This window comes from Brassica oleracea, chromosome C8 (genome assembly GCF_000695525.1).
Source record: "Brassica oleracea var. oleracea cultivar TO1000 chromosome C8, BOL, whole genome shotgun sequence".
Classification (NCBI taxonomy): Eukaryota; Viridiplantae; Streptophyta; class Magnoliopsida; order Brassicales; family Brassicaceae; genus Brassica; species Brassica oleracea.
In genome coordinates, this window is record NC_027755.1 from 22,402,316 (window position 1) to 22,415,651 (window position 13,336).

Sequence of the window (13,336 nt, forward strand, 5' to 3'; positions counted from 1 at the left end):
TTGTCTCTTGTTCTAGTGCTGAGGCTGAATATAGAGCCATGTTGAAGTTGACAAATGAGCTAGTGTGGATCAAAGGGATATTGAAGCATTTGAGTATTGAGCAGACCACTCCCATGACAATGCATTGTGATAATCAGGCTGCTATCCACATCGCTTCTAATTCTGTGTTTCATGAGAGAACAAAGCACATAGAAGTTGATTGTCACAAGGTGAGGCAGATGATTGTCCTAGGAGTAATACTGCCATGTTACACAAGGAGTGAGGATCAACTGGCTGATGTGTTTACTAAGGCAGCGAGGCAGAAGACAATAGAGTCCATACTATCAAGGCTTGGACTCATTGATCTTACTTCCAGGAGCTGATCCCCTTAACCATGGAGTCTCCACTCTTTTTCCCTCATCAAGGTTTTATCCCAATGGGTTTTCCTTGTTGAGGTTTTTAATGAGGGAGATCTTCATGGTTTCCAAGCTAGACAAGTTCACTTAGTCTAGCTTGAGCGGGAGTGTTGAGATGAAGATCAAGAAGTGAAGAGATGAAGCTGTCAGACTTGAGAATTAAGCTGCCAGACTTGAGAATTAAGCTGCCAGACTTTATAAGGTTTTATAAGGCTTTATAAGGGTTTTATAAGCTCGATTTTATTGAAGAGAAGAAGAAGAGAGGAAAAGATATTTTATTATATTGTGTACTAAGGTCACTTGTCTTTAAATACTTGTACCCAGATCCACAATTAAATTAAGGAAACTATTCTCTCCTTCTTTCTCTTACATCTTCAGATCTACTTTCTCTCTCTCTATGTTCTTCATGTTTTTCATTCTCCAATAATAAACTCTCGATAATTCTCTCATTCTATCAATTCTCCCATTCTAACACAAGACTCAACTACTTCTCCCGATCTCAGTCATCAATCAACAGAGGATCGATATCTTGCTATCAACATTTCACGTTTTTGCTTTGATCTCCTTTTTTTTCTTACTTTAATTTCCTCTCTTGTCATTGCACCCATGTAGTATAATAGAAAGAGCAAACTATTCAAATAATAATAAATAAGAATATATATTCGCGCATATATATATATATATACATTTTTCACGGTAACAATAAAAACATATGGATGTCCAAGTACTGCAGAATTAGCATGATACGCAAATTTAAAACAGAAAATCAACAAAAATAATTGATAGAAAAAATATCTAACAGTGTTATATATAGTCGAGCGGAATCACCATGACGACCGATTGATATTACAAATTGATGTATATCCCCTTGACTAATACTGCAGTACTGCATAATTCACATGGCATGTGATTCGCAGATTCGGTGCAGTGCACTTCAAAGTATAAGACGTGACTACATAAATTAAAGAAATCAAGCTTTCTTATCATACTTACAATTTCTAACTTTCTTATAGATATAATAGTGCAACTGTCTAAATAAATTGTGGTCATCTTTCTCGTGAATTCAAAATACTGTTTTCAATAATATGCACGAGTACTACGATAACATATGAATGTATCATATACATTAATTTCTCACTGTATTGGGATTTCCCTACATGATCGATATATAAATTAAATTTAGACATCAAACTTAAGACGACAAGTAAAAATACAGCCTTCTGAGAGAGAACCCCAATATAATTCAACATAGACTAAACACGAAGTTGGTTTTCAAGTAAAATTTTTAACAGTTCTTGCTATTGAGAGAACAAAATTAACATTTATTTCAAGTACGGTAAGCTCACGCATCTAACAAGGTGCATTTCAGTGGTATTGAACATTTGAACTCTAATGTGACTATATGAGTCTATACAGGAATGAGTTGCAAAAGATACCGGATCCGTTTACTGATACAATGATACACGATTTAGAGAGAAAAATACAGTTTAGAAGAAAAAACATGCATGGGAAGTGTATACGTACGACCAAGTAAATTATATATATATATATATATATATATATGTATAGATCTACTGGATATTTTATGTATACGTGGTTTTGTGGTAGAGGACATAAGAGCAAACATAATGATTCGGTGTAGCGAAATTACACAGCTGGTGGCGTAGGAAACGCTATTGGAATGATCCCATGTTAGGTCTCCACATGCCATCACTGGACATGCCTTTCTTTCCGCTTCTCTCCTTTCTGTTTGTTTGATTATCCATCATCAATTATTATTGTCTCCTCTAATCTCTCTTTTAAGTAGTCTCTCCTTTAATCATCAATTATTATTGAATCTTTATGTTACGTTGTTTATATCGATATATAACTCGAAAGCCTGCCTCTCTTTTGCCCCCCTTCTCCGCTCATTGCCCTTTTTAACTCTCTTACAGTTATCTTTAGACAGTCTTACTAATATATCCGCTAATTATCACCGTTATATTATTTTAGTTGTAGTTGTGGGATTTTTCTAAAAATTCGTGTAGATCGCATTTGTATTTATATCATACTCATTCTCATTCTGTGGTTATGGTCTGTAAAAATGAATCTGTATTTTTTATTTTATATGATATAGTCAACATAAATATTTTCTTATGATGTTTTTTCATGTTTTTCTACATGTTACAACATGATATGATAACAGTTCTTCCTTGGTCGTAACTTTGTTGATAGAGATAGATTCACCGACCAAGGTGTCGCCGTTTTGACGGTCCAACATTTGCTTAAAGCGTCATCTATCTATTTTAACTCGAAATTAGTTAGACGTTACATTTATTGTTCTTGTATTCTTGTCTGTTTTGTGCTTTGATCCCAATTTTCAAAATTGTATATATATATATATATATATATTTTTTTTTTGTCACATTCAAAATTACAAAAATATGGTCTACGACCATATTAAAAAATAGTTTTTAGAAAATAGTTAACAATCAATATTTAATTTTTGCTGCAATCGCATCAAAACCTATTCATCCGATTTAACTGTAAATTATAAAGATACTACCAATGCGAATTAAGTAGATAAAACTAAATTGATTGGAATGGCACATACTAGCGAATTACAACTAAATTTATTTGGTTTGGTTTTGCATACAAATGAAAATCAATATACCAAAACAAACTATTTACAAATTTAGCAATATATATTATTTTCATATCCATTGAAATTGAAAGTGCGGTAGTTTGTTTTTATTTCTGGATTCCATGTGTGGTTTACAATATGAAACAACAACCAAAACTCTAAACTTCTCTTGATGGGATCTACTGTACTCTCTAGCTATACTATTAAGAATGAAAATCCAAAAAATCAACCAGTTCTTTAAATAAGTGTTTTTGGGACAACTAAATCAGTTTTGTCTGGTTTAATGCCGCTGGCATAGATTCATAGATTCGTGTCGGCAGAAAATTACGTAAATGGATTAAGGTCCCAGTCACCAGATATCTTGTTTAAATTATTTTCCTGGATTTCTTCATTTCTTGTTTCTATTTATATTATTTTTCTTATAACAACGTTCATATTGTATAACATCTGAAGCTCTTACAATTACAACTTAAAAAAATATTTTGTTAATACGCAGTAACCAATTTAAAAAAATCTAACAGTACTGGTTTTATATAATTTAAACATCGTAGGAAATTTTTCATAAATATAACAGTTTGCATAAGAATTTATTAGTTTGTGTTACTGGTTAGGTTTTCCTTCACAAGTATATGCCGTCATATGATAGATACATCGGAGGGCAAAATAGAAGACACGTGTCATCATCCATCATTGACTAATATTGTGGGGCCCATCTGTTAGGGTGCGGGGGGAGCAACTAAGAGCATCATTATTCCTAAAATACACTTAAGGATTCTTAATATTATTTTTTAATATTTTTAAGTTGAAAAAATGAATTTAAGAAACTTAGGTAAGAAACCGGAAAATTTGTGTGTCCATTGCAAGTCTCTTATTTTAGGGTTCTTAAAAAAAACTAAACATTATTTTATTAAACTTAAAAATTATTAAACATAACATTATAAATATAGATTTTTAAATAAAACATAAAAACAAAGATTAGTAAGAAAAAAAAAGAATAATTTGAAAGAAACATCTGAGATCAGTTGTTGTCTTCATCACGTCCGAATTTACGCCATATATGTTCAACCAAATCAACTTTCAGTTGTTAGTTGTTGATGCATTTGTCTATCACGAATTCTAATTCGAGCACCCATCATATTGGTGATATTTGTAGGCATATCTGTAGAAAAAATCGAGATCGACATGTAAACTTCCGTTGTCTGCGCTTTGTTGGAACTCTGAAACATCAAATTGAGTGTATCCATCTCATTCGTCTTCTACTATCATATTACGTAGTATGATACATGCTCTCATAATCTTCCCAATTTTGACTTTATCCTAAAACAACGCTAGATTAACAATACGAAGCGAGCTTGCAACACGCCAAAAGCACGCTCGACATCTTTCCGGACAGCTTCTTGACGTTGAGCAAATAAAACTGCCTTCGGTCCTTGTGGTATTGGAATAGTTTGGATAAAAATGGTCCATTTCGAATAAATACCATCGGTGAGATAGTAAGCCATATGATACTCTCTTCCTTTGAAAGAGAAAATGACTTGAGGGACTTGACCTTTTATTATGTCATCAAAAACAGGTGAGCGATCAAGAACATTGATATCATTTAAGGTACCTGGAGGTCCAAAAAACGCATGTCATATCCAGAGATCATACGAAACAACCGCCTCTAAAACGATTGTTGGTTTACCCGAACCACGAGAATATTACCCTTTCCAAGCGGTGAGACAATTCTTCTACTCCCAATGCATACAATCGATGATTCCTATCATCCCGGAAAATCCATGATGCTCTCCAATATCAAGTAGACGTTGAAGATCAACCGGTGTTGGTCTTCTTAGGTACTCATCGCCGAATAAATATATTATTCCTTCCACAAAATTTTGTATACATAACCGAGTAGTTGTTTCACCGAGCCGGAGGTATTCGTCGACCGTATCAGCCGCATAACCATATGCCAAGACACGAATGGCTGCAGTACATTTTTGAAGGGGAGAGAGACTAATCCTTCCGAGACCATTTTTTTTTTGCCGAAAGTATTGAACTTCGTTGGAGAGTCGATCAACAATGTGCATGAACAATATCTTGTTCATTCTAAAACTTCGTCGGAATAAATTGTTCGGGTACGTTGGAGTGTCACCGAAATAATCATTCCATAACCGAGCATGGCCTTCTTCACGATTTCTTTCAATATAAACTTTCTTTTTCTTCTCCTTTCTTCGTCTTGATCACCGTAATTAATGGATAAATTCTCCATTGTTTGATCAAAATGTTGATCAAAATATTGATCAAAAATTTCATCATCTGTTCCGTCAAAAGTGTTTTGCGAAGAAGATGCCATAAGTTTGGATCAAAAGAAAGAGTTGCAAGAAATTTTCTTTTTTTTTAATCAAAAGAAAGAGGACGAGAGCTGATGTTTGGTGAATCAAACGTTTTATGACTTTATATAGAAAACGAAACTTGTGTAGAAGTTGTTTTGTGAGAAGGAGAGATGATGTTTGGTGAATCAAACGTTTGATGACTTTATATTGAAAATAAAACTTGTGTAGAAGTTGTTTTGTGAGAAGGAGAGATGATGTTTGGTGAATCAAACATCTGATGACTTTATATAGAAAATGATAGATGATGAGTTTGGTGACACAATACAAACCATTCCGTGAGACAAGACTCCAAAAACAAATTATACAAGTGACACAAGACTCCAAAAACACTACAAGAGTACAAGACACCCACACTACAATACAACCATTCCGTGACTACTGATCCAACCGTGACACAACACAACAATTAGACGTTAACTTCGTGACTACTGTGACAACAAATCCGTGACTACTGATCTTCTCGTCTCTGTTAACTTCGGGTGAAGCAGAGCCTGCACAATCATATAAATCATTAAACGTTAGCATCAACACCATACGATCAAGAGTAAGAAACACAGAAACTAATTATGAGAACAAGAAACACAGAAACTAATTTGACATGATCAAGAGTAAGAACATTAACTCCATTTAAACTTAAACAGAAATAGGTTGAGCAACTTAAACTAATTTGACAGAAACACTTAGAGCAACTTACACTAATTTGACAGTAACTCAGTAATGAGTTTTTTCTTCAACCTTTCCTCATACTCATCAAGTTGTTGTTTAGCAATTAGACTCTCTAGAAGCCTCATTTTCGACAGTTTTTCTTTCATTGCTAAATCCTCCTTCTTTATGCTCCACAAGCTTTGAAATTCAGCCAAGTCCTTCCCCTCCACCATCATCCTCTTACCACGGGCTTTAGCTGCCTTAACACCTGTGGGTCGATTGGTGACTTGATCATCTTTACCAGTTTCGGTGCCAATGGCTTGAGAGCTTGCTGTATGTGAACCGTCTTCACATTTCCTCCTCTTAGAGCTTCCATTTGTTTTAGCCGTTGTAAGGTCACACCACTTCTGGTCATGCCGCAGCTCTTTCCAAGCATGTTCAAGGGTGAACTTCTTGTTATAGTTGTTGAAGAAGATCTCATGAGCGTGCTTGAGAATATCATTCTCGTTTTGCCCGCTAGTTCTCTCTCTGTTGGCAGCTTCATAAGCTCCACAAAACTTGCACACCAAGTCATTAATCTTGTGTCATCTCTGCTTACAGTGAGCTAGCTCTCTTTTTTCACACCCAGCTACCTTAGGACTAGCCAAGTAGTAAGCAGCAATTCTGGTGCAGAAAGCTGACGACCTTTGCTCATTGCCCACAACGAGGTCTTTGCTCGTATTCAACCACGAGCTGATGAGCAAAACATCATCACTGGGCGTCCACGTCCTTCGTTCTTTACATTTTCCAGGTGTGTCTTCACCAATGTTTTCATCTTGGGTACCATGACCACCTAAGAAAGGAACTTGCGCCGCCGGAGGTGAAACACCGTCTGTAAAGTTACCAAAGCCTACATTTTGTTGACTATTAAGTAGTTCAACAAAATTTGAATTGTCTGGAAATGTATTAAAATCCATTTCCTAAGTCAGAGAAGAGAGAAGGAAAGAGTTTTATAGAGAATGATGTTGAAGAAAGAGGAGAATGAAAGAGTTTTGCAGAGAATGATGTTGAAGAAAGAGGAGAAGGAAAGAGTTTATAGAGACTGATGTTCAAAAAACAGGATCAACGCATTCAAGACCACCAACCAACTCGACTATCATGCGTTTAAGATAAAGCGGTAAAGACATCATTACGGGAAAGACCTTCAAACAAGAAACAAACTCTACTTGACACATTCATTACTCAACCACATTCATTACTCAACCATAATCTAATACAAATAGTAACACTAACCTTCAAAGATGAAATCTCCTTCTTTGTCCGATGAACCTTCGTTATGTCTCTTTGATCCATCCATCTGACGAGACAAAGACACACACATATAAGATCAACATGAGACAGAAATCAACGCAAGAAAGAACTCAAAATTGAAACAAATTTGCAACAAAATTGATCATGCGTTTAAGACAAAACTAGTGGACTATTATTTATCAATAACCAACACAGAACAAAGATAGATCAAGTTAATTCATTCTCACGCTCACCTTCTGTACTTGGTGAAGAATGGATCCCTCAAGAGGTACAATGCCCATAACAGCTTCCCTTCTCCTACGCTGAACAGAAAAAAATACAAGCAATTTAATCAATTCGGTTATGGCATTTTATGTAATTGAGGTTCTGAGAAATGTCTAACCTCCGTCCCTTTGAGGTTTAGAGAAATGTATTTGCTTGCTCTGCTCTTCCCACGGGTTACGATTTAAAAGACATGCAAACAACCAAATAAAAAGATTACAACTTGCGACAGAACAAGAAGAATCACCACCGATAGACATGCATGATTGAAGTATACAACACCCGGTTTACCTTTCGATTTGAGGAGAGACACAGAGAAAGAGGTCTGTCGCCGTCGAGAACATCCACCAAGAGAGACGCCGAGGGCTTCATCGTCGAGTAGATCACGCGAAAGAGAGGCGGAGAGGCGAAAGAGAGGCAGAGTCATCACCACCGCGCCGATTGATTCATCTTCAACGAGAGGTGAAGAACAAGAGCCGGAATCATCGACTGATTCAGCCGACGACAACAGATCAATCGCGACTTTTTCAATTCCAAAACGTCTGTTTGATTTCGCGGAGCCGAGAGAGAAAGAGAGATGAGAGAGAGGTTTGATTTCGCGAAGCCGGGAGAGAAAGAGAGATGAGAGAGAGGAGGAGACGTCAATAGGCGACGGTTTCTCTTCTCTTATTTAAGCAACGTTGCTTCTATTAACATTTAATTCCCTTTTAAATTTAATTCCAATTAAGCTAAGCAACCCCCATTAGCAACTGGGATAATGATGCTATAAGACCATCATTAACGGGGGCTCTTAGCAATAGGGTCCTTAGCAAAAACTAATAAAATATTGGGTTGGTTCCACTAATTTTTTAAAACCAGGTCTCTATGGTTGTGATATAAGGACCGACCTTCACTTGTTTCTTGCACTGTTCACGGGTCCCACTGACACGTGGCGGTCCGCGATTAGTTCGCCTTTTAATTTTTTTTTTTTAATCAAAAAAACTTTACTATGAAATTGTGCAGGCCCATTTCAACTTTACTCATGCTCTTAAAAGAGTGAAATTAACCTTAATTATTCCAAAAACCTTTATTATTCCCTCCCCATTCATGTTCAATCAAATGTCACCCTTCATCTCCATGGTTCGTGTCCTAATTTTGGGATTAGGATAATCCTGGATAATCCTGATATTAATTAATTTAGAAAAGCTTTTACTTTTTATTCGCTTTTGTAACTAGAGTTTTACTTTATTTACTCAATATAAAAATTCCTTAAATCATGCCTACTTCATGAAACGAACATTCACCGAAAATCCTTTTTAATAGCTGTCAATTTTTTTTATCTTATTTCTAAAATATTGCCAAATTAGCCCAAAATATATAACTCGACAACAGCACTTGAGTATCGTTTAACTATCAAGCCCAATCCATTTCAGGCCTATTCTAATATCTCACAATTTTACTAGCCACACCACCTGATGAACAGATGAAGTTTATTTCTCGAGTTATGTTAGCTTATACATCTTCATACAGACATACACCAACCCCAACTTCAACACTAGGGAAATAGAAAAGCAGTGAGATCTTACTTCTCTGGGTCACAAAGGAGCCAGGATCCGCTGAATGGTTTAGAGGAGTAATGGAGGAAATAACACAAATATAATTAAAAGCATGTTTAACAAAGAGTTCTTTGGAGACAAAGGAACAGTGTTCTCCACAACAATACACATCTACTTCAGGCTGAAACTTTCAGATTAATAGACAGAGATGTGAGAAACACAATAACTGCAAGGCGCAAGAGGCGCAAATTCACCAACATCATGGCACTTTGGATCAGATGACCCGGTCATCCAATAACCAAAAATCTACTACCTTTCTTGCTTTTTATCTAATTTTTGCCAAGAAAGATGTATGTAAAAGCCTTTTATTTTTGTAAAAGACAAAAGTTTCATTTTTAATGATATTTACAGTTTAGCAAAAAAAAAAAAAAAAAAAAAAAAAACAAAGAGTTCTTAGGGTGGAGTTTTTACCGGAATATAAGAATCCATATCTTAACTTTTAACTAAAAAAGCTAAGAACCGGTTTTTAAATATATTTATATTCCGCTAAGAACCCTATCATAAGAACCTCCATTAAACATGCTCTAAGAGCATGATTAACCTGAGGTTCTTAGGATGTTAAGAAACAGTTTCTTAACTTCTGCTAAAAACTTCACTCTAAAAATTCTGGATTAATCATGGCGTAAGTGTTACTTTACTGAATGAAGTATTAAGTTACTTTACTTTTGCTTTTAATTTCTTCTTTTTAAAAAAAGTACAACGAAGGAAAAAATTACCAGTTTAAAAGAAAATGATTTTGATTAAGGTGTAAAATAATGAGAAGCAAATACTAAATTGATATGCCTTTATATATTCAAACATTTACAAGGGTATAATTCTTTTTTGTGGAACACTAAAAAAATATAACAATTATTTTATAAAAGCTCATGTAGTCGAACATACATGATTATTCAACGACTCACCAACACTGTTTTATTATTTTACACGATGTAAGCTCGTTATTTTCCTTCGACTGGTACTATATTCACTTAGTTTGTTTCTTCTTGATTGAGTCGATAATCTTGAGAACCATAAGGACTAAAGGCTTCGAGGAACAAGTTGGATTTACGCCGAGGATCGAGTCCCATGTCATTACACAAATCGTCGGCATGTTGGATGCTGAAAGTAGAAATGCAATGACGTTTATAGAATCTGCTCGATCTTCTCATCACGTCCATTTCCTGGGAAAATTGATCCAACATTTTCTCTTTGCTCGGTAATTTGAATTTCCCATCCACGAGTCGGCTTAACCACAGCGAACGTAGCTCTGATGTGTGTAGGTTTGAGTTGCTCTGAACGTATCCCACGAAACCCATGTTTGGTATCAATGGATGGATTGTTCCCCTGAAATTTGGTTTTGTTATTATAAGCAACAATATAGGCTTTACTAGAACTAATTAGCGTTTAATTTTCTATATCGAGTATTTTTTATTTAATTTAGACAAGATATATATTCTTAGTCTTGTGATGGAGATTTTATAAGTGCATGTACCTGTATAGAGGCATAACACCGCATGGAAAGTCAAGCCAACTTCGAAAAGGTTCAGGAACGATGGCTTTGAGCTTCTTCTTGCCATCATAACCAGTTGCAAGTATCACAACATCAGCTTCTAGCATAGTCCCATCCTCAAACTCAATCCCTTGATCATAAAAGCACCACTTTGATGTTTTCTTAAACCGGATCATCCCTTTATCCGCTTCCTCAAAGAAATTCTCCGGCATGATGGCCATTTGACAAGAAGCGTAGTCTTCTTCAAAAGAATGGTCCGGCTTAAGACCATATTTCTCTAGAGGAAGCTTCCACGTAACATATGATTCGATGAATTTGGAAACCACCGCACGCTGTATTGTCATATGTTTATAAAAACTTAGAATATCACATAAAATCCCGCAATTGACTGAGACCAAAGTAATGTATAGTTAAGATCACAAACCAGAAGAGAGAATAGGAGGCAAAAGAAAGTTTTAAGGAAGCTTTGGTTAGGCCTATCATGGAGGAACTGAGAAGCTCTGGTAGAGTAGAACAAGAAGAATGGTAAACCCCACACCCAATAATGCGGGACCACCCAATGTGTCGTTCTCACCACCATTGTGCATGCTTGTCCACCTTCTCCTGCAAAATTTATACATTTTATTTAGTTATTGGAATCATACTGATCATATAATTAATGATTCGAAATTTCGAATGGATCATATTGGAATATTTAATGTGTCGGTTCATTACCAAACTTGTGAGCAGCTGTTTGATTGTGTCGATCAGAATAACGGTCCAAGTCCACCGAAAATATAATATTATGTATTTTATATAAGAATATGGTTGCTATATACATATATTATATTTTGACTTGAGCAAATTGTTAGAGTGAAGATATAATTAAGTATTGATTAATAAAGACTTTTGGGAAAGAAAGATAATATAATCTTAATATGTATATACCTTGATTTGCTAGAGCAGACTCTAAAGCCAAATCAATGGCTGATTTCTTGAAGCCAATTACGGCGACTTTCTTGCCACAAAGGAGATGAGAAGCTTCTCCTTTCTCTAATTTGCAGTAATCCATAGAGTGCATCACTTTCCCTTTGAATATCTCGGGCCCTTTCTTCTCTGGAAACGTCGGTATTCTTGGTACGTCGCCATATTTTCCGGTGCACACTACCACGAACTCAAATGCATACCACTGCACACACATGTACAAAAAATGTCATGCAATGACGATTCACAAATAGACATAGATAACATAAAACACCAAAAAAAAAGAAGAAGAAAAAGAAAAAGAATACGTAAACTCGAGTTATTTACTGATGCATGCAACAGTTTACAAAAAACTACTTGTAATTTCTTTACAAGTTTTGGATAAAAGATATATTTAAGTTTTTTTTTTTAACTAAAAGATATATTTAAGTTGTAACTACAACAAAAAAAAAACTCCGGTTCATATACATAATTTAAATTCTTTTTTAGCCACAACCAAAATTACATGGCTGCTATAAATTCTAATTAGATTAATATTTTGTTGTCACATAATTTTATAGATCAGTTTAAGATTTAATTTGAGATACCAAGTTGTTAAAGAAAAAACCATAAGAACATAACTGAAAAGGAAAAGTTATATATGAGTGCTGAGTGATCTGCATGCAATAATATATGAGATGAAATAAGACAAACCTGAATCTCTCCAGCGTCTCCATTTTGAACAGCAACTTCCCATACAGGTTTTTCGGGCAACGAGTGGCTGTAAGCACCTAGGTCAACCATCTGTGGAGTTCCGCCGTCACCTGTGTACCTAACCTTGATGACCTTAGAGCCAAACTTCATGAACTTAAGGAGATCAAAATGCTTAGCATAAGATTCCAAGTAATCTAATATTTCAGCGTAAGATGGAAAAGTAGTGTCATCTCTGTTGGGCCATGGAAAGTCAGAGAACTCGTAATCGACTCGAGTCGATTGTAATTTAGTTGTCTCGTAAGTGCAACTATTCCAAACACCTCCGACCGAATCCGAGGCTTCAAAAACGATCGGGTTGTGATGGGCTAAGTGCTTAGCGGCTGCTAAACCGCTAACACCAGCACCGATGATCGCTACTCTGGAAGAAGTAAGCTTATCGTTAGAAGCCATTGGGAGAGAGTTAGAGGAAAATGGTTGTTTGTGAGTTTGCATGGGACGTATTTATAAGGTTTTTTCTGGCCGGGTCACGCCTTGTGCACTTGGCCAGCAAGTATTAATTTTTTTATAGAGCACGTGGTTTTGAATACCGGTTTATTCTGGAGGAGTTTGAAAGATCTAAAGTATACTTTGTTCTTTCTTTGAGAAATTTGGTGGTTATTGTGTGGAAATTTCTGCAAGCGTGCGTTATGAGATCAATACTTCGGCTTTTTTTTTGTAATTGCTCGTGTTAAATTTCGAAGTATTTTCAAGAAGTCTAATGGAATATTTCTTTTAAATTATTTATTTAACTTGCTTATTATGTCTTCGTAAATTTGATTAACAATGGATACACGTGCGGTTCTAACTTCGTTCTCGATATCTCCTCAGGTAGATATGTATTACAATGGATACACCAAATCTTCAAAATTCGAATACCATTGAGAACGTTAATTGAAGGATCCAGATCTAGAGATGGTAGATTTTCATTTTGCATTGTGACAAATTTAACGTTTTTAGAAATTACGTTT

At 35.5% G+C, this 13,336-nt stretch overlaps 2 protein-coding genes across 2 annotated transcripts; both read right to left on the reverse strand.

Annotated features, from left to right (window-relative positions):
- Nucleotides 1-6,088: 6,088 nt before the first annotated feature.
- LOC106308964 (glutathione S-transferase T3-like) lies at nucleotides 6,089-7,961 on the reverse strand. The gene is made up of 5 exons (XM_013746062.1): nucleotides 7,881-7,961; nucleotides 7,562-7,630; nucleotides 7,311-7,374; nucleotides 6,637-6,927; nucleotides 6,089-6,576 (listed from the first exon to the last, which is right to left on the reverse strand). The coding sequence occupies exons 1-5, from the start codon at nucleotides 7,959-7,961 to the stop codon at nucleotides 6,089-6,091; spliced, it is 993 nt and encodes a 330-aa protein (XP_013601516.1).
- A 2,191-nt stretch (nucleotides 7,962-10,152) lies between these two features.
- Nucleotides 10,153-12,779, reverse strand: LOC106311141 (probable flavin-containing monooxygenase 1). Its single transcript, XM_013748369.1, has 5 exons — nucleotides 12,330-12,779; nucleotides 11,601-11,841; nucleotides 11,098-11,276; nucleotides 10,656-11,005; nucleotides 10,153-10,507 (listed from the first exon to the last, which is right to left on the reverse strand). Exons 1-5 carry the CDS (start codon nucleotides 12,777-12,779, stop codon nucleotides 10,153-10,155), a joined length of 1,575 nt encoding a protein of 524 aa, XP_013603823.1.
- Nucleotides 12,780-13,336: the final 557 nt, after the last annotated feature.

What these genes read in the sequence shown, in the direction of transcription:
- LOC106308964 (XM_013746062.1), bottom strand. Translation starts at nt 7,961, where the DNA reads ATGAAGCCCTCGGCGTCTCTCTTGGTGGATGTTCTCGACGGCGACAGA. An exon ending in TTCTTCACCAAGTACAGAAG is followed by an intron (nt 7,375 to 7,561) that starts GTGAGCGTGAGA and finishes TTGTCTCGTCAG; the next exon opens with ATGGATGGATCAAAGAGACA. An exon ending in AAAAAGAGAGCTAGCTCACT is followed by an intron (nt 6,577 to 6,636) that starts GTAAGCAGAGAT and finishes GAGCTTATGAAG; the next exon opens with CTGCCAACAGAGAGAGAACT.
- LOC106311141 (XM_013748369.1), bottom strand. Translation starts at nt 12,779, where the DNA reads ATGGCTTCTAACGATAAGCTTACTTCTTCCAGAGTAGCGATCATCGGT. An exon ending in GAGACGCTGGAGAGATTCAG is followed by an intron (nt 11,842 to 12,329) that starts GTTTGTCTTATT and finishes ATGTGTGTGCAG; the next exon opens with TGGTATGCATTTGAGTTCGT. An exon ending in GGTGTTATGCCTCTATACAG is followed by an intron (nt 10,508 to 10,655) that starts GTACATGCACTT and finishes ACCAAATTTCAG; the next exon opens with GGGAACAATCCATCCATTGA.